This window comes from Micropterus salmoides, unplaced genomic scaffold (assembly GCF_014851395.1).
Source record: "Micropterus salmoides isolate LMB-PRFRI ecotype aquatic unplaced genomic scaffold, ASM1485139v1 Ms_hic_scaffold_2502, whole genome shotgun sequence".
Classification (NCBI taxonomy): domain Eukaryota; kingdom Metazoa; phylum Chordata; class Actinopteri; order Centrarchiformes; family Centrarchidae; genus Micropterus; species Micropterus salmoides.
This window is the reverse complement of record NW_024041710.1, coordinates 1,663-22,909: the sequence shown is the minus strand read 5'-3', so window position 1 is coordinate 22,909 and position 21,247 is coordinate 1,663. Positions and strand designations below refer to the sequence as shown.

General features: G+C 40.8%; 1 protein-coding gene and 1 long non-coding RNA gene across 6 annotated transcripts in view; both read right to left on the bottom strand.

The window, feature by feature from the left end:
• LOC119918951 (programmed cell death 1 ligand 1-like) overlaps positions 1-13,637 on the bottom strand; it is a 40,932-nt gene extending 27,295 nt beyond the window's left edge. For 2 of the 5 annotated variants that reach the window (XR_005447509.1, XM_038739542.1), the window contains exons 1-2: positions 12,714-13,288; positions 9,148-9,492 (exon numbers count right to left, since the gene is read on the bottom strand). Coding sequence is in view for 3 of the 5 variants with exons in the window: in XM_038739542.1 (XP_038595470.1) it covers positions 9,148-9,492; positions 12,714-12,771 (403 nt within the window). In the remaining 2 variants the exon portion in view is untranslated. The other 3 variants (XM_038739541.1, XM_038739544.1, XR_005447513.1) reach the window with 3 other exon arrangements.
• Positions 13,638-18,625: 4,988 nt separating this feature from the next.
• LOC119918952 lies at positions 18,626-20,543 on the bottom strand. The gene is made up of 3 exons (XR_005447514.1): positions 20,520-20,543; positions 19,021-19,362; positions 18,626-18,855 (listed from the first exon to the last, which is right to left on the bottom strand). It is a non-coding gene; the product is annotated as an uncharacterized LOC119918952 (long non-coding RNA).
• Positions 20,544-21,247: the final 704 nt, after the last annotated feature.

Genomic DNA, 21,247 nt, shown 5'->3' with positions numbered 1-21,247 from the left:
GCTGAGGATAGACATCCTTAAACTCCGCTTCCTCCTCGTATGGTGGAGGTCTCTTTGCTGAATCCGTATGTGAGAAGGGTTTGTTGACTTCTGCCATTAATTTTCTCTGTTATCTTTGCCTCTTTTGCCATTTTCTCCACACCACTGTCCCTTTTCTCTTGCGTCTCTTTCATCAGTTTTTGACCTTCATGTTCGAACAACTTAAGAACACCCAGCTCTCTTCGTCTCTTCTCTTTACGTCGTTCCCCTTTTTTCCCCTTGTTTTGATCCGACTTATATGTGGACACAAGTACTTGCATTATTTTAAGTACACCTGGGTTAAGAGTCCCTTCCACAGGCCATGGTTGTTCAATATTAGGCCAACGCTTATGCCATTTTTCAGATAACTTTACAATACCATCAACTAGAGGATTATTTTTTTGCACTACATCAACCGGAGTAGTTACTTTCAACGTTTTAACGTCCTTTTTCCGCATAGTGACAACTTTTTATATTTCTTTATTGTAAAATTATTTTCCTTATTACTTATTTGTTTATTTTTCTTTTAATTCTACTTAATTGTTGATAGGTGGCAATCTTACCACATCCGCTAATGGAAAATCAAGGGAATTTGTCAACTCCAGAGCAATCATAAAAATCTTGTTATCCAGCAATCACACGGTGCCAACTGCTACCTAATAAGCACCCACTCACCTTAGTTTTGTCCCAAAAGCTCAATACCACTCAATTCCCAACACAACTTGACTTCAAACGACCCCTGCACAAAAACTCCCATATGTAATATTCAAGTACAGTAACTGATCAGTCCGTTGCCAAGTCTCCCCTTAGATAGTCATAACATGAAATATGGCAGGCATACACAAATAGACTCTCTGTGTTACAAATGTGTCTATAATGTCCTGAAAGGAAACAAACTAAATGTGTATCAGCCGTAATAATTATAAATGAGTATAGACACATATGCACAGGTGTTTGTAAAGAGTTTGTGGATTGCACAATACTGGCCAGACTGGATCCGGGGCTGCTTTGCTGTGGCGCGCTGGACGGCACCCCCCTCTCTCCTCTCTCTCTCTCTCTCTCCTTCTTGTCTCTCAGACCACAGGAGAACAAAAACCAAAAAAAGGCAAACAACACTTTAGTCCTTTTATGTACTCACAAGGTTATTTCCCCCCAAAAATAAGAGTGTTACCTCTCTGAATAATCATAATCTATTTTCCCTAACTTTTAACATATCTACGTTAACATGCAAGCTAAGGAATTTCGGTGTCGTTTACACTGGGGATGCTGGGGACACTACTCTTCACTCCTATTTAAAGCTTACTCTATTAACAACCGTTCTTCAATACCAATGAAAATGCCTTTTTAAAAATGTATTTACACACATAAAAAAACCCCAAATTGAATGCAAGTAAAATATAGAAAAACAAATGCGCACTTCCCAAAAAAGTAACTTAGGCTAAGAAAAGACCCCCACTGCTGCTTCTGAAATGACCCAAACCATACAGCAGCATTAATCAATACCTTTAGCAAATTTCAAAACACATTTTTCCCCTTGATCAAGTTCCCTTCTCTATTTCTTTATTCATATATATGTTTTCTTGAATCCTGGCCTTATCGTCCTCTGCATAGTCTCACACACACTAGGCTTCTCCTATTTCTCACACACACAACCTTTTTGCGTTATCCACAATGCACACACAATTTAGAACGGAGTCTTCTCACACATCCACCCGCCAGCATTCACACGGGATCGAACCGGTGTACCCTTTAACGCACACACAGACACACGAACTGACCAGCGCCCACAGTTTATGAGAAAACTCACCCTATACGCTAGCTTCTGGAGCGGAGTCAGCTCGACGGTGCCTGTGATGGAACGATGAATTCAGGCACAACACGGTCCCTTCGTGGTCGCCAATTTCTGTGGTGTCCGAACGATAATGCTGCGTGATGTGTTGAGAAGAAATCCGCTTGACACTGTTCTTGATTATAAAAGTTTATTACATCAAAGAATTCAGCATCAATTACAAGCTCTGCAGCAGCTTGGAGAGTGACCCAGCCCGATGGCCACTCTGTCTCTCTGTACATCGAACACAGCTTATATAGGACATGTTTAGGTCTCTGCTAAAAACCATATAAGGGCACAGTGCTGTAAAATAAGTGTAACCATCTATTAGACACCACAGAAGGGTACAGTCCCTTCATACACACTAATCTCTTTATACCTAATTTCTACTTCCCCTAACACTGCACCATCAATCATTACTTCCCCATAAGGGTTCACTGTCCCTCTCACCAGCTGCAGAGCATTATGTTAAACTGTAATGGCCGGATGCACGTAATGGCCAGATGCACATATGTTATACACCACACTCTCTCTCTCTCTCTCTCTCCTTCACCCCAACCGGTCGAGGCAGATGGCCGCCCACCCTGAGCCATGGTTCTGCTCGAGGTTTCTGCCTCTTAAAAGGAAGTTTTTCCTTGCCTCTGTCGCCTAGTGCTTGCTCTTGGTGGGAACTGCTGGGCTTCTGTAAATATCATCACAGAGTACGGTCTAGACCTGCTCTTTTATGAAAAGCGCTGTGAGATAACTGTTGTTGTGATTTGGCGCTATATAAATAAAATTGAATTGAATTGAATTGAACTATTACAAGTGCGTTAGAGAGAGTGCTATACTGTGCTGTGATTGGCCAGCTGCGGGGTGTGACTCAGAGAGACCTCTGTCAAAAAACACTTCTCTGCCTCTGTGAATCAACGGACGGGACAGTGATGTACAAAGTACATTCAGAAGCATATATCTACATGAATATACATTAGGTACATAAACAAAGTGGTACAAGTATTTTCAGGCAAGAGACCTCAAGTCTGCGACACATCTGTGAATATGAAGTTATGAAGTGTTGAGTTCAGTCAAGTCTGACAGAAACAGAAGATTTATCTGAACTTTCGATTTGCTGTTTGATTTAAACTTCACTGTCTTCAGATACACATGAATAAAAGAGCAGCAGTCTGTTTTTGTTAGTTTCCACACACCAGCAGTGCAAACCTGAACACACTTTCTGATTCAGACTGAGACGTGAGTGGTCAAGTTAAAATGAGCTCGTTGCTGATTCATACCAAACTCTTCCCTCTGAAAGTCACGCCACTTTGTTCTCTGATTGCAGACGCTCAGACATTGAGAGTTCACTTTCCTCTCTGAGCTCAGCTGTTTAGGTTTAGCTTCCAGCTCAACCTCATCGACCTCGACCTCAAAATCCAAGATGGCTGCTCTGAGCTGAATCAACAGTAGTGAAAGCTGTAGTAATATAATGTTTATCACACTTCAGCCTTATTTGTGTCTCACACAGTCCTCTCCAACTTCAACATGTTGCTATGGTGTTTGAATGTGTGAAATATATGTGTTGTTATCAACTGGTGCTGACATTGGTTAGAGGCGTCCATCTTGGTTTTCTGACTTAAATCTGCTGTTGTACTGGAAATGGTCAACTTGGGTGTGACATCATTCCCAGCACCGACTTTTCAAGGTAATGGCACTCAGCATCAGCAAAGCAAAGAGGTGGAGCTGAGGCAGCCGAATGAAGCCTTGTTGCTGCAGCTAGCCACCTGTGAGGTCACTCACCTGTCACTCAAAGAGGCAAAAGCCTTAATTATGCATAACTTTACGCCTTAAAGTAATTTAAACTAATACCCCTGTGAGCAACACTAATCTCAGGACACATGGTGTTTCACATGAAGCACTGCAGAGTCAACACGGCCCTCTGCTGGTCTCAGAGTGATGCTGCTTCTGTCACCAGGCTGACTGGGACTGCACTGAGCATGTGCAGCTCTACAACAGCCAAACAACTGATGAACATTTCTGCTACATGCTGCACTTTGTACCGAGACCTGCCTTCAGTGAGGAAGATGCAGGGAACAGCTGAATGGATGCAGAGGGAGTTGGAAGGAGACCTGAGACTGAAACAGCGATGATGATGTTCACTGGTTCCTTTTTCCACTCACAATAATCACAACTACTGGCACTTTCTTAGCTTCACTCCTAATACAAGCAAACAGAGCTGCTGTAGGGCGCCACCCTCTGTTGGAAAGTGTAGTTTATTTTAGTTATTTCAAATTACAGCCATTAATTATTTAAATCTTATTTAAAACGTGTGGTATTTAAATATAAATCATTATGGAAATGTACACTGTTATACGAGCTGTGTACTCACTACTTTACATCGTAGCAAAGTGTAATTTCTTCAGTGTTGTCACATGGAATCTAAAATGTGTAACAGGTGAGTTTCATGCTACAAAAGCCAAAAGAAACATGAAAAAGTAACAGAGATGGAATATATATGCTACTTTAATAACATTAGTCTTTAATAATACACTGGTTAAATTAAACCTAAGTTATACATGAAATACACTCCAACTCATCTGCTGGCCCGCATGAACAATTCTGTGGTCGACAGTTAACTCTTGTGGCAAAACGGTGTAACTTAAAACTGGACATGGTGAAACACTGCAGATAGAGTAGGACAAAATCAGGGCTTCACGTTTGCTTTCAGCGGAGATGTGTAACAGTCAGTGTAACATATGGTGTTATTATGTGTAGCGTCAGAGTGCTTATGACGTCATGACGTAAAGGGAGGGAGACAGAAGTCGAAATAAAGAAGCGTCCTTGAAGGAACAGCAGTGACTCATAGGCCCAATAAGCCTGTATATAACAGGGTACATTTTTTAAAATTTGGACAAATACTTGTTCCATTTGCTTTTTATGTTAGGTTCACTGAGATTAATTATGATTACAATGAGATTGGCTTCTAAGTTGTTTTATTTACATTTTAAAAGCTTTGGTTTAAAAGGAACTATGGGATTTTGGCATGTCCCTAGTGTTGATCATTCAACTTAGATCTAAAAGAAAACCTTATAAAAACACATGTATTTTAAAATATTTAATTATTATGTAATTTTCCTGATCAAAATCAAAAGTTTTTATCAAAATTGTTAACATAAAAGAACTCCAGCTTAGAGAAACAAACACTAACATAAAATCGCGACAGTTTGGAAGCTTATTAAAACATTTCCAGCCAACAAGAGCTGCAGATCACAAAACTAAGGCAATGAAAATTTGATTAATTTCACTTAAAAACTTAAATAAGGCCTGTAGTCTGAACTTCTACCACCCCAGAAACTGAATTACGAGCAGCTGTCCCGACTCCCGTCCTGTTTGTACTGAATATTAAACTAAACATTAGTTTTGATTTTAAAACATTACTGATCGTTGTGGTTCTCAGACTACAGGCTGCAGGGCATGGTGCACATTGTGTCAACAGTGTTGTTATACTAGCAACTCGCGTGCTCTTTTCCCTTAAAGCGCAAGTGGAAGTTACAGTCACGAGGACAGGGGAGTGTGGCCTACAGGCAGCCAGAGAAAAGGACAGATCTGACAGGCAACACTAACATGAGAACAGACTGCTGCTCTTTTATTCATTTATATCTACCTGAAGTTTTATGTCAAACACCAAACAGATGTTCAAACAGGCCTAAATGTAGGCTGCTGTTTCTGCAGACAGACAGATGCAGTGAAACAGTTTGTCACGTGGAAACTCTGCAGGACGCTCACTTTGTGTCTTTGTTTCTTTAGGTCTCTCTCTTGCTCTGTCTCACCCCCAACCGGTCCAGGCCTGAGCCGTGGTTCTGCTCGAGGTTTCTGCCTCTTAAAAGGACGTTTTTCCTTGCCTCTGTCGCCTAGTGCTGCTATTGGTGGGAACTGCCTTAAAGCAGAGGAAACAAGTGAGCAAGCAATCAGTCTGGTACAAGAACTCATTGCAGTAACGCATTACAGTGTCAGCATCTGTGAAGTCAACTTATTGATACTGCTGAAAGGCTGGCAATACATAACATGAGCCTACACGCTGCAACACTGTCCTAACTCTGATCATTTTACCTCGTGTGTGGGTCTCAGTTTTGTTGACTGTTCAAGACATGGCCTAGACATATTAGCAAGTTAAGGCATAAGAGAGAAACGGGCAAATGGCACCTTGCAGGGTGATCGGTGACCTTTATCCATCATGGTTAGTGATTTCTTTTTCTTATTGTAGAAAAGTACAACACTTAATAGCACATTTTGACAATCTGAAACATAAAAAGGTGTTGAAACATTATCAGATTACAGCAAAGCCAAAAGAAAACAAACCAAAACAAACAAGGAGAGTCTTATTCAAGAATCACAAATGAGTCAAATAAAGAGAACAGTTCCTGGACATCCCTGTCTGTCATGTATTGTAAAGATTTTGCTAAACTGGATTTTATCGTTTCAGTTTGAGAACGTGCGTCGCTTTAAATACTACTGCTGCAAGGAATTGTGGGACGGCAGCCCAAGTCTGATGAAAGCCTCTGTAAGTGTGACATTAGCAGTGGACCAGAACGAAACACGAAGCAAAAAAAAGGCCCAAAAGAAGAGCGATAAATGACCAAAATGACATCAGATCAGTTCAGATAAGCTACAGTTTATTATCACTTTCAGATGGACAGAAACAGGAAGACAGTTAGAAAACAAAAAACAACTTTTGTATATATGAAGTTAAAATTATTATACATTTACAAACAGAAGAACAATAAAGAAGCAGCTTTAACAGCTTTCAAATTAAAATCTTTAGACCATTAATGTCTCCAACAAATTTACATTCACAAATCATTGAAATAAGTTTTTTGTTACATCTGTTGCATTCAAAGATTCTTTTATTAAGTCAGTGTGATTAAATATGTTTCACAGTTTCAAGTTTTGTTAATTATAATGTATTATAATGAATTCAGGTGAGTAAACGTCCAGCTGAACATTTACGTCATGCCTCACTTCACAGCATGCATTAAAGTTAAAACCCTTGTGAAATTTATCTACAGTAAAAAATAAATCAGTAAGTAAACCAGCTGTTCAAAGTCAGTGACGACGTCGTCCTCCAGGTTCTCTTTGGCTCCGAGTTATATCAGGTGCTTTGACTACAGGACTAGTCTTGTTGTTCTACATTTTCAAGAGTCCTCACAGTTTAGTCAACTCCTCTGCATAAATCACACAAAACTCCTTTAAATGTAATTTGCTTCAAATCCTTGCAAACACCACAAGCCTTTAACACGACCCATCACCGGCTTCTTATAGAAAAGGAAATAGTATGAGTGGAATATCTAGATTATAAATATAATGTATCATTAACTGAGACACTCACAACTCTCTCCACCTGGTTTCAACAGGTTTGGTTTGTCTGCTGACATTTCAGACATCCGTGGCTGTTTTCTGTTTAAAGCTGGTTAATCTGTTCATGAAGCTGCTGTGGAGTTTATATTGTCTCTAGATCTCTGTGCTGCCTTATTGATGCTTTATTCTGCTGTTTAAGTAGCAGCTTATTAAATGTAGCTTAATGAAGCGTGTTGCACCTGCTGCAGTGTCCGCAGCTCTTTTTATTTACTGTCAGGCATTTTTGTTAGCTTTGTTAGCTTTGCTGCGGCGGAGGAAGGAGGAATAGACGGAGCGTTTGTGTGAATAGAGAGAAACGGGTCAGCACCTCGTTCAGCAGTAAATGTACAGTAGAGGTTACAGAGGCTGGTGAATAAAGACTGCAGCTTCTCAGGACTAAAGAGGAGCTCCTGTGTGTTGCTGCCAACTGTTGAAGAGTGAAGGAGGTTCGCCCTAAAGTTAGCACTGACTTCAGCCCTGGAGATAAACAGTCACTATTGCGCTTCCCAACTCTTATTAGTCACTAGTTTTTTACTCTGTATTGTTTTGGATCTGCGTTTGTGAGCTTACACATATTGTTCGTTTGATGATGTTTGTTCACTAATTGTAACTATTGAAGTTCCTCTCGATTTTCATACCGCTAAATAAACTAGACTCCGTGTCTTAGGGCACTTTCACACCTGCCCCCTTCGTTTGGGTGAATGCAGAAATCGCACTCGGGTGTGCACCAAAAGCAGACCGTACCGAGACCTCCCTGAAGTAGTGGACTGGTAATCATGGCAATGTGCGTTCATGAGTTTGTTCATCAATAAACTCACTGCAGAATCGCATACTATCCCTTTAATGCTCTTTATTTTGAAGCTTAAATTGAAAAGTCAAATCACGTAATAGAATTCGCTCATTTAGAAGAGTTGCAATTGCTACATATGTCAGAGGTTACATGTCTCTGGAGAGAGAGTAGTGGTTATGAGTCTTTGCTTTGGTCCCAAAATAAATTGCACCTCCGCAGCACCACGGTTGTTCAGACGAAAAGAGTTAGTCCGGATCAAACTGAACCACGGTTTGATTTGTTTCTGGGGTGAACAAATTTTTTGGATGGTTGAGACTTTCAGACCACTAACAGGAAGTTCAGTGGTTGCCGTGTAAAGCGGAAACAAATGCACGGTAAAATGCATTAAAGGAAGGACACAATCTTTCTCGTGACAGATCATCTTTTGAAACGGACGGCCGCTATGGAAGCAAACTGACACTCGTGTCGTCGGGCACTCCTTCTTAAATTGATCTACTTTTCACTTGTATCTGAGTGCAGTTTAAGTAATTTTCATTTTACTTTAATATTGTGGTAATTCACCATCCCTGGCAAAGGGTGGATTATTTGAATTGGATAGCAGTCTGACCCTTTCATGCGACCCGACCAGGAACTGTGCTACAGATAAAATAACTCTCAGGATCAACGCAAACCACTTTTTTTTTTTGCATTGATGAGCAGACCATCATGGTCGAGAGCCTCAACCGCCAGATTTACACATTCACACCCACAGAAAGTCTGAAATGTTGAATATATGAAACATGTGGTGGAAAGAGATCAGATGACCTGGTCGTTCACTGCTTCATCAGCAGCAGGCTGTTCGGATTTCTTGTTCTTATCTCTTTTATATTTCCAGCCAACAGCCAATCCAACAGCAGCAGCTAAACAAACCAGAACAAAACCTGCTACAGATCCGTAGTAATGTCTGTAGTTTCCCTCCTCGACGTCTCCGCTGTTGGACCTGAAGATCAAAGTGCATATTAGTCAGGAAATGAGTGAACAGTGGAACAGCCTCCATTTACTCTTCTATATCTTCTATATTCCTCATGTTTGACTCTCAGAATCAACATGGAATAAAGTGCAGCTACAACATGGCACACAGACACACTGACCTCCACAAACTCACCTGAAACCTCCAGCTGGATGATTCTGATTGGCTTGTTCTCAATGATGGCTCTCTTACGTCTTGAACCTCCTGTTGCAACTCGACACTCGTATGTTCCAGCGTCGTTGCTGCTCACGTTCTTCAGAAGTAAAGACACGTTTCCGTCCTTCAGCTCTCTGTCCACCAGCTGCACCCGGCCTTTAAACAATGAATGCTGGAGGGCTGGATCTGTGTGTCCATCTCTGTAAAAGAGGACGGTCTCTGGTGGCTCCAGGTCAGGTCTGCTCCACTCTGCAGCTCTGATGGAGGCTTCACCAGCCTGACATGGCAGAACAACATCATCTCCAGGTTTCACTCGTACCACATCTAAAAACAATAAAAACATCCAGAGAGAAAAAGTAATTACATTTCAAAAGGACGATCTATATCGCTTGATGATAGAAAAACGTCTGTCATTTACAATTATGCTCCAACGTTTATTTCCTTGTGTTCCACACATCACGGTAATATTATCGAGGGGACTGCACCGCGTTGAAGTTGGTTTGAAATTGGTTATTTGACAGACACATGTGCCAGTGTTGCAGGAAAGACATTTCCCTCTTTGGGGTGGTCTGCAAGATGGCCGAGTGGAAAAGCTTCCATGACCTTTGGTTCGCTCACAGCCATAGACTGCATATAAAAAGCTCATGTTTGCTGCCACAGAACATAAATAAAAGTCCCTTTTTACGTTACAACATCTCCTCCTCCAACATTACACAGACGGTGAGAAGCTAACGCAGCTAGTTAGCAGCTAAAGCTAACTTACCATACAACAGCATAAAAGCGTAAATATAAAGACGTTTCAAAGCTGAATGCTGCGGCAGTAATTAAATTAAAGCGATCCGATGGTCGGCGCTTCTTCTTCTTCTCTGGGTTTTATAGACAGAGTCGCGGCATCTCCGTTCACTCCAATGGACCAGTTTTTCGCAGCAGTGGCGGATCGCGGAGGTCTGAATACTTCCCGGAAGTTTGCATCAAATGCCAGCAGCGCAGTGGAGCTTCAGTAGAAAACGCTGTGCGGGAGGCACGTTTGAAAGATAAGACGTGTAAAAAAATATGAGATTATATGTTATTAGCACAATTGAATCAATTTAACATGTGTGTTAAAAGATATTAGTGGACTTCCCCAACTAAATTAGAAGATTTAGACATTAACGGTTAACAAATTAACATACTGGCAATAGATAAAGTTTGCAGCGCACAATATAAACAGGGGCAGCTTATTGATTTATTTTAAAATACATTTTTGGGGGGGGGGGGGTTGGATTTAATTTTATTTAAATATATTAGTGATGCATGTATGAATAAAAGATTTCAAAACATTATTTATTTGGGGAGAATTATCCCTAACAGTAAAAGTAGTACACCAGCATATTATAAAAACAATCTTCATTAATTATATTAGAGCAGTAGAGTCTGCGAGGTGGAGGAGCAGTGACGTTAAAGAGTACTGAGTGGTGAGATGGAAAACAACACGATTGTAAATGCCTATTATAATATACCATTTATAAGAAATCAAACCTACAATGTTTTATCATTTTCTTTCCCTTCTCTCTGTGTCTGCATCCTTTCTTAGCTTATGAGCTTATTGTCCACACAACAATTCAGGTTTATTTACAGACATTCTTACTGGTGAACACTCAATTCTTACTGGATATGTTTAGTCTAATACATAATTACTTTGTATAAATTCAGATCACATCATCATCAGTGTTCCTGTGTTTGAAAAAATCAAAACTATCCAGTAACTGATGCCAACATCAGCAGCAAAAGCTGTTAATAATGTTCCAAAACTCAACAATCCATAACTTTCTCAATCAAAACTGTAGCTGTTCACAACAAAAGTTGAATTGAGAGCAACTGGACCTTTTCTGAAACATCCAGATGCTCCTGATTCACCTTTTCTTGGATAAACATGAGCTGGATGAATCTTTACAGATGTGTAGGTTTGTCTAACCTTCTCTCTCTTATTCTCCCTCTCAGCACAAGAATCACAGTGGAGCCTGAAGATGATCTGCAGTGATGTTTTTAATAAACAAACATAAAGCCAGTGATGTGTTCTTTCTTTGTGGAAAAAGTACCTCACATATTTTTATTACTAGCCTCTTTAGTGATTGTAAGGTTGCTCCTGTTGACCTGAGTCAACCATTTTTCCTCCTCTCCATGTCAGCTGGGAAACCAAACTTTCATACTCCTTTTTCAGCATCTCTACACAGCACAATAAGACAGTTCACAGACACAAACCACTTAACATGCTGTTGTCTGAGTTTACTGGAGATTTATTAAATTAATACATGACAATCATTGATGGTCACCTGTCTGTTCCAACTGAAGTCATAAAGATTACATTAGTCATTAAGATCAATTAACCCTGGTACCGTGGGGTTACTAAAGGTATGTTAGCAAAGTAAATCTGATTTTAAACATGTTTTCAAGAGGAAAGGTCTGGGTATCTCTGGATAATCCGTAATTTGTTTGTAATTATAAAACGAAAATACCGTTTATCTGTGTTTTGTTTCAAAACGAAAAACCAATTAACCATTTTTGGTGTCAGAATCAAAAAAAGAAAAATAAATTTGCAGATTGCAACCAACTTGTTCAGGTTCATACCGCCACCTACTGAACCGCAGGTTACAGGTTCAGTGAACCAAAAGGTAAATAAATAAAAACAAAACTCAACAATAACAAAAAAAAAGAAAAAACAAGGCTATATGTTATGATCTAATCCTGTAGATCTGAGAAATTTAAAGAGAGCTTTGCAGCTCTCCCTTGTTTCCTCACTCATCCCTAAAATCCCCCCCTACTAATTCATCTATCTTGTCACGTAAGATGTTCCTCTATATTTACTACACTTCATGATGACATGCTCGACATTTTCAGGAACATTACAAACCTCACATTTATCAGACACACATTTTGCCATTAAATAAAGCGTTGATTTTAACCCAGTATGTCCAAACCTTAATCTTGAAATACGTCCCTCACTGCTTTTCTAATGAATGATTTGGCCTCTCCTTTTCAAAGGGAACTTTCCTTATTTCATCTTTTAATCTCAACGCTATCTTTGCAATCTCGTCTGCTTTCTCATTCCCATCAACACAAACATGAGCAGGGACCCAAACAAACTGCCAAGCACTGACTGCAATGGCTGCGATTTGCTCCGCCGCCTGTAGGACTGAGTCCTAAAGGTGTGGTGGTGTTATTTACGGTTAACACTGAACCGCTTCTTTCTACAGGCATGTGGTCTTTAAATGACACTATGATAGGAAAAATATGTTTTATTATTGGTTTTTTTTTTATGATGTCTGCACTTTAAAACAAATATTATCTCATAAATCGCTTCATTATTTTAGCAAAAGTAAATTCTATAACCGTAAACCTTTATTTAAAGTATCCATGAGTTAATTGCAACAATACATAAACTATTCAGCACTCTTCAAATACACACACACACACACACCCCTTAAATGCCAGAACCGCTGATTAATTTTTTTAAAAATTACTTTTATATTTATATACACACACGCGCGCACAAAGAGACAGCTCACCTCCAGATACAGAGCCCAGTGAGAGGATCAATAAACAGGAGAAAGCCATGAGAGTCATGTCGTCCGGGACAGAGAGCAGATCACAGCCGCATTGGATATGAAAGATTTTGGTGTGAACAGACGAGCTCGATCACTTCCTGCTCAGGGCGGAGCCTCAACTAAAGTCTGACTGGCTGGTTTCGTTGTGACGGGTGGCGTTAGCCAATCAGAGGTAGGAATGGACGCAAAAGCTGCTGTCCATCAAGTGAGAGGAGACGAGAAGCTTCTTTAACAGTAACGACACTCCGGTTTCCAAATCCGCCATGTTCAAGCTACACCAAGTAATATTTTAAAGCAAATGTGAATGATCCTGTCCAACAAGCTGCTTAATGTATTCATTCTACTGTCAAATGTGAATGATCCTGTCCAACAAGCTGCTTAATGTATTCATTCTACTGTTTAGACAAACAAACAGCTATAAACTATTTAGGCCTCAGCGTCCTTTTGAAACTAGAATCTGCGCCACTTCTAGAAATCTGCGGCCTAAAAGAGAATAAATGTTGTATTTGCGTCGTGGCCGGTCACTAAACCGACGTACTCACCTACACGTCGTCCCTTCAGGTAGAAACTGGTGCTTTCTGAGGAAAAAGCTGCTTCTTAGCGACGTCCGGATCCCTCTGCTCGTCTCGGCAGCCATTTTCGTAACGTACAAACCCGCAGAGCTCAGATCCAGACGGGGCTGAATGCTGCGTTTGAAAGGCACGTTGCTCCTTCTGCTGCTCCGTTTAACTCTCCACACCGCACGAAGTGAACCAGTACGGGTCTACTGGTCTACTGGTCCACATTAAGACAGAGTCGCGGCATCTCCGTTCACTCCAATGGACCAGTTTTTCGCAGCAGTGGCGGATCGCGGAGGTCTGAATACTTCCCGGAAGTTTGCATCAAATGCCAGCAGCGCAGTGGAGCTTCAGTAGAAAACGCTGTGCGGGAGGCACGTTTGAAAGATAAGACGTGTAAAAAAATATGAGATTATATGTTATTGGCACAATTGAATCAATTTAACATGTGTGTTAAAAAGATTAGTGGACCAACTAAATTAGAAGATTTAGACATTAACGGTTAACAAATTAACATACTGGCAATAGATAAAGTTTGCAGCGCAATATAAACAGGGGCAGCTTATTGATTTATTTTAAAATACATTTTTTGGTGGGGTTGGATTTAATTTTATTTAAATATATTAGTGATGCATGTATGAATAAAAGATTTCAAAACATTATTTATTTGGGGAGAATTATCCCTAACAGTAAAAGTAGTACACCAGCATATTATAAAAACAATCTTCATTAATTATATTAGAGCAGTAGAGTCTGCGAGGTGGAGGAGCAGTGACGTTAAAGAGTACTGAGCGGTGAGATGGAAAACAACACGATTGTAAATGCCTTTTATAATATACCATTTATAAGAAATCAAACCTGCAATATTTTATCATTTTCTTTCCCTTCTCTCTGTGTCTGCATCCTTTCTTAGCTTATGAGCTTATTGTCCACACAACAATTCAGGTTTATTTACAGACATTCTTACTGGTGAACACTCAATTCTTACTGGATATGTTTAGTCTAATTACATAATTACTTTGTATAAATTCAGATCACATCATCATCAGTGTTGCTGTGTTTGAAAAAATCAAAACTATCCAGTAACTGATGCCAACATCAGCAGCAAAAGCTGTTAATGACGTCCAAAACTCAACAATTCATAACTTTCTCAATCAAAACCGCTGTTCACAACAAAGGTTGAATTGAGAGCAACTGGACTTTTTCTGAAACGTCCAGATGATCCTGATTCACCTTTTCTTGGAGAAACATGACCTGGATGAATCTTTACGGATGTGTAGGTTTGTCTAACCTTCTCTCTCTTATTCTCCCTCTCAGCACAAGAATCACAGTGGAGCCTGAAGATGATCTGCAGTGATGTTTTTAATAAACAAACATAAAGCCAGTGATGTGTTCTTTCTTTGTGGAAAAAGTACCTCACATGTTTTTATTACTAGCCTCTTTAGTGATTGTAAGGTTGCTCCTGTTGACCTGAGTCAACCATTTTTTCCTCCTCTCCATGTCAGCTGGGAAACCAAACTTTCATACTCCTTTTTCTGACCGACTGCAGCAGAATCTCCACACAGCACAATAAGACAGTTCACAGACACAAACCACTTAACATGCTGTTGTCTGAGTTTACTGGAGATTTATTAAATTAATACATGACAATCATTGATGGTCACCTGTCTGTTCCAACTGAAGTCATAAAGATTACATTAGTCATTAAGATCAATTAACCCTGGTACCGTGGGGTTACTAAAAGGTATGTTAGCAAAGTAAATCGTGAAATAAACAGGCTAACTGCTGTCCTGAACTACATATAACATTAGTTCACTTGTCTTAATCTGAAGTTACAGGTCACCAATGGCCTTACAAATGTTTCATTCTCCAACAGCCTAACAGGTATTATTTTATTAGTTATTGTTTTTATTTCAGTTAGCTAAAGTGTTTTTTTTTCCACATCCAGTGCTACTTTAGTTTTACTAAAAAACGTTAGTTTAGTTTTAGTCTATTATCACCTTTCTAACTGCATGGTACATGGGCTACTTTTATTTTGAAGGTTTTACCGGTTCCTGGCCCTTCTAAAACAGGAATAGACCACGTGACTTGTTTTTGGTTTATAACGAGAAACGAAAGTTCACAGACTTTCTTCAATTTGTTCAAAAAGGAACAACAATAAAATAAATTGCCAAAAAACGGACTGATTTTAATTGTTTTTTTGATTCTAACACCAAAAACGGTTATTTGGTTTTTCATTTTGAAACAAAAAACAGATATTTTCGTTTTTGTATTACAAACGAGTTACGGATTATCCAGAGATAACCAGACCCTGGGCTCAGGAGCGGAGCACTGGGGGAATTCAGAGTCGATAGCAGGGACTCTCTGAGACGACACCCAAACCAGTCCAGCCACACCAGGAGCGCTCAGTAGGCGCGGTTCTTGGCCCAGAGCCTTCTCAAAGCGGGCTCGCGCGTCCAGCCCCTCGTGCCAATCCTCAGCACTTAAGTCCCAAAAGAGATTGTCCGCGATGGTCCTCACCTGGCACAGGTCCTCTGGGGAAGGGCTAATGTCCGCTGGGTCCATCTCCGGTCCGGCACAACGATCGCAGAGCGCAGGCCGAGATTACGGCGCAGAGGCGGGGACATGCTCGGAGACATGCTCGGGGACATGCTCGGGGACTCCTTCGCGGGCAGAGGGGATAAGGCGTGGAGGAAGCTAGCGTCCGAAGGGGGGACAAAAACTGTCGGGCCCCGGCAAGAAAAGCCTCCCTAAGGCTGTCGCTGATGGCACCACAGGCCCCTCAGCGTAATGCTGGGTCCACGTTGGCTTGGTCTTTCCGTTACGGGTGTGGTGTGGGAGACAGAGAGGACCCAAATGCAGCCACAACAAAAACAATCTAAAAGACTACGAGGAGTTGTTCTCTGGATTAAGATGTTTGCCAGGGAAACACCAGATCCAGATTGATCCAGCTGTTGCAGCACTCGTGCACGCCCAGAGGAAAAATTCCAGTAGCTTTCAGGGAAAAAGAAGATGGAAGAGATGGGAGTCATAACAAGACAAACCGAACCGACACACTGGGGGAACAGGGAGGTGACAGAAACTGAAATAAGACCAGGATGTGCGTGGATCCACAAGATCTCAACAGGGCCATCAAAAGAGAGCGCACAGAGGCTGTCTCCCTCATGTCTAATGCAAAGTACGTCTCCGTGCTGGATGTCAGTCAAGGTTTCTGGCAGATCAAGCTGGATGAGGAAAGTTTCATATGTTGTACTTTTAACACCTACAGGGAGATGCTGTTTCCTCCGTCTACCAGACCATGGGAGAAGACTGGCACCCATCTCTTTCACTGCAAGCGTGCAGAATATCTGCTTCGACTCGAAGTTGAAATATCCTGAGATCCCAAAGCCAAGTGAAGCAACCAGCCGGGGTGTCAAGAACATGTTGAAAAAAGGCAGGAAGCAGCAAGTGACCCGAACATTTCACTACCTGAATACCTCAACACACCAACGAGGGGGCGTGCACTGCAAAAACTACAATCTAAGTAAGATTAATTATCTTAATTGAAGGCAAAATATACTTGTTTTTTGTCTGATAATTTTGCTTATTTTAAGTAATATTTCCCCCATTGCTTTTTTCCCCTTGTTTTTGAGAGCTCAGGTTTTTGTTCTCTCCCTCACAGCTGCTGACGGGCCAACTTCCACAACTCACTCCTTCCTTAGACGGAAGTTCAGAAAAAGTTTTAACGGCAGCTTGTTGGGGGGGGGACTTAAAATAGTAATAATAAATACATACATGCAAAATTAAATAAGTGACTTTGGAAATAAATAAAAAGAAAAAACATGTTATAATGCATAAATATATAAATAAATGTTTTAAATAATGTATTTAAAAGAGACGGCTTCTTTGTTAATTTCATACGAGACCATCAGACGGTCCTTTTCCCTTTCCTGCTCTGCTCTTCTGGGTTTTCTCTTTATTCCTCTGGTGGGGTTATTTGGCCACAGTGCACAGTTGGTTTAACTCATCTCAAGTACAGCTTTACATGTATTGTTGAAGTTATGTAGTAACTTAATTTGGTTTCCAGATATTGCTCTGTGTAGATGCAGTGAAGGCCTCAAACTGAACTGTCAGACAGAGTTGGCCTTGAGGACACCAGAGGGAACTTAAGTCGACGCTGGGACTTAAAAAATAAAAACTTTGTGGTCAGAAACATAAATTAGACAGAGAGACCAACACTTATACGAATTCAACCAGGTGCGAAGGACACGTGAGGACGGCCCGCCACACTCCTCAGAGCAGAGTGATGACACAAGCTGCTGATGATGGAAAAGAGTTTAATACTCAGTCGGGGGAAGATTCAAGAGGCAGTTGAGAGATAATCACGAGCTGGTGTTTTAAATGTTTTGATTAATTAGAAGTACACACTTTCTTCCCAATGCCCACATGCAGTATGTCTTCCAGTGTTTACATACAAATTCTGAAGGAAATCTGACGTTTAACATTTTGAGCTGTGGTGTGTTAAGCGTGAGACGCGATCCTCCATCTGAATCTCTCTCTGTCGATATGATCAAAGAACCAAATGTGTCCTGAATTCAACATGAAGCAAAACAATAACAACTCAAGTTTCCAAATGTAAAAACATAAAAATATTTATTTGTGTCCCACAATCTGCTTTATAAATACAGATAAAAACAATCAGACCTGGTATTATTCTCAGTAAACTTTGTTCTCCAGTGAGTTATTTATCTTAAGCTTTAAATATAAAATAAATAAGTATTTCTAAGAGACAGCATTACAATACAACACAATTGCCAAAATATATATTAAATCTATCTTTAGCTGTGATCTGACACACGGGAAGCGATTTATGGGCCTTGTAATTCATTTCAAAGACAGTCGAGAGCGACGAGTGGGCGTGCGACCCCATGGGGGCCAAGCGACTACGCAGGCGGAGCGTCGCCCCCCCCTTGAAGAGACCTTCAAGCTGGTCTTTAATTAAAGAGTCAAGTCATCATTTACTGAGAGCAAATTTTAACAGATCTGCTTTTTACTTTATCTTTTACTTAAGCGGAATATTGTTGTACTTTTTAATCCCAGGCCAACGGGGGCCATTTGAATTGCCTTTAGTCTGACCCGCTCTGGGACCAATTTCCCAGGAGAGACCAAACCAGGAGCTGATCTGCAGTCGAAACAGTCACACAAGCCCCTCCACCACGTTAAGGTAGCAATCCATGAAGGGCGAAATGTCTGTTTGCACTGATGAAGCAGATCAACATGGTGAAGATCTTCAAACGCCAGATTTACACCTTCACACCCACAGAAGGAATGAAAATATGTTGAATGTATGAAACACATATTGACAAGTGGAAAGAGTCTGTGACAAGTCAGAGTAACTGGTCGTTCACTGCTTCATCAGCAGCGCTGTTCTGGTTTCTTGTCTGCATTTCTTTTATATTTCCAACCAACAGCCAATCCAACAGCAGCAGCTAAACAAACCAGAACAAAAGCTGCCCAGTCTGCAGTAAGACAGTAGTTTCCCTCCTCGACGTCTCCGCTGTTGGACCCTGAAGATCAAAGTGCATATTAGTCAGGAAATGAGTGAACAGTGGAACAGCCTCCATTTACTCTTCTATATCTTCTATATTCCTCATGTTTGACTCTCAGAATCAACATGGAATAAAGTGCAGCTACAACATGGCACACAGACACACTGACCTCCACAAACTCACCTGAAACCTCCAGCTGGATGATTCTGATTGGCTTAGTCTTGATGATGGCTCTCTTACGTCTTGATCCTTCTGTTGCAACTCGGCACTCGTATGTTCCAGCGTTGTTCCTGCTCACGTTCTTCAGAAGTAAAGACACGTTTCCGTCCTTCAGCTCTCTGTCCAGCAGCTGCACCTGGTCCTTAAAGGATGGATGCTGGAGGGTTTCATCTGAGCGTCCATCTCTGTAAAGGAGGACGTACTCTGGCTCCAGGTCAGTTCTGGTCCACTCTACGCCTCTGATGGAGACGTTACCAGCCTGACATGGCAGAATGACATCATCTCCAGGTTTCACTCGTACCACATCTAAAAACATCAGAGAGAAAAAGTAATTACATTTCTTTGCTTCAACAGAAGAACCTGAGATCACGGGAACTAGAGGTGTGAATCTTCAGACGCGTCACGATCCGATTACGATTCAGAGGGCTGCGGCGTGAATATAAAATGTTTAGTGTTTATTTTCTATACAGGATTTATTTTTTCTCACTGTGTGACTTAGTAATGTTACAGCAAAGTTATGACATGTGGCTACTTTCTAACGTTACTTCCTATAAATGCAGCGAACGTTACAAAGTGCTAAAGTACGTAGTGTTGGTGTCCTGCTCAGCTTCCAGACCAGAGTCTGATAAGTCTTAAGATAGGCTCAGGAAAACTCAAGAATTTAAATTAACTTTTGGGTATTGACCAAAATAACTTAATTATTAATCACAATGATTGTGTGTACCAAATACAGACTAATGTGACAATTAATATGCACATGTTTGAAACTTTATTGATCCCATGATTTCAACTACATTTTGATGATGTTCATAAATATTAACATTTATGTAAAGGCCCTAAATATATTTAGCAGTGAGGGTAACACCATTCATAGTTTATGTGAATTATTTGCTTATTAGTTACTAAAATACCTTTACAAGATCATAAAGCACGACACAAGTATAAATGTAAGGATATCATGTAGACAGCTACAAAGCTATTAAAGAAAAATATTTAAATCATTAACATATTTTCATTGCTTTCCTTTAGATCATGCATTTTAAAGATAAAGAGGTTTCAAATGTAGTATTTTACAATCAAAGTGAAGTCCAGTGGACCAATGCGACCTTATTCAGGCTACAGATATTCTAGACGTTTCTGAAAAGGGGGCTGGTCTGTGCTGGCGGCAGTGAGCAGGAATGGCAGCCGGGAAAACTTAAAAACGTTGGGCTGAAGCCAGTAATAGCCGTAAGTATCAAACGTTTTGGAGTCGGTAATAGAGTAAATAAAGCGATCGGACGGATTTTATTGCCTTTTTCCCCTCCCAATCACAGTGACTCTCTGGTACCGTCACGTTCTTCCCTCATCAGCGAGAAGAAACTGGATACTTGACGATAAGAGTCGTATTACACATTAACTAATATAAACATGTTCACAACTTTTCCACAAACATGAATCTGTTCACAATAAAAGTTCGTCTTTACCAGAAGCTGCTGGAGACAGAAGGAAACAGGAACACGAACTTATCCATGAGAGAGGAGGCGAAGTGCGTCTGCTGCCGTCAAGTTACCTGTTACTTCTGTGCAGATCACAAACTCAGACCCTTGGTGGGGGGCGGGGCTAACTATTGCATTATACCGCGTCCTGTGTAGAAAGTATAATCTGCGGTCTAAAAGGAAATAGATGTCTTTGGGTCATGTCCAATAAACCGGGTTACTGGGTGTCTGAGCGGGATCAGGATCCGCCCGCGCGTCTCACCGCCATCTTTGCGCGTCTCCGCCGCCATCTTTAAGCACAAAACCCCCGAGAGAAAAGATCCAGACTGGGAGGAAACTCCTTTACGTTGCGTCGTCGCCGCGAGGTGTAAATTAACCACACCTGGTCTGTTGTTGTCGTTTTAAAACATTTCATAAATCACTTCTTATTCTTATTCTTCGGTGTCGGTGCGGTCGCGCAGGGAATATATGCACAGTTAATCCCTACCAGAATAAAAGCACGGTAGTTTGTTGCAGAAAGGAAAGAAAGTCAGACTCATAAATCTTGAGTGGACTCACTCAGAACTTTTTCTGCACACAGAAACCAGGTGGAAGAAGTATTTCAAATCTTCAGAGTATCACGGTGTGAAAATACTGCACTGCAAGTAAAAGTCCTGCAGTCAAATCTCATATAGAAAGTAGCCTGTCACTGTCAGTGACCTGAGCTTTAAACAGCG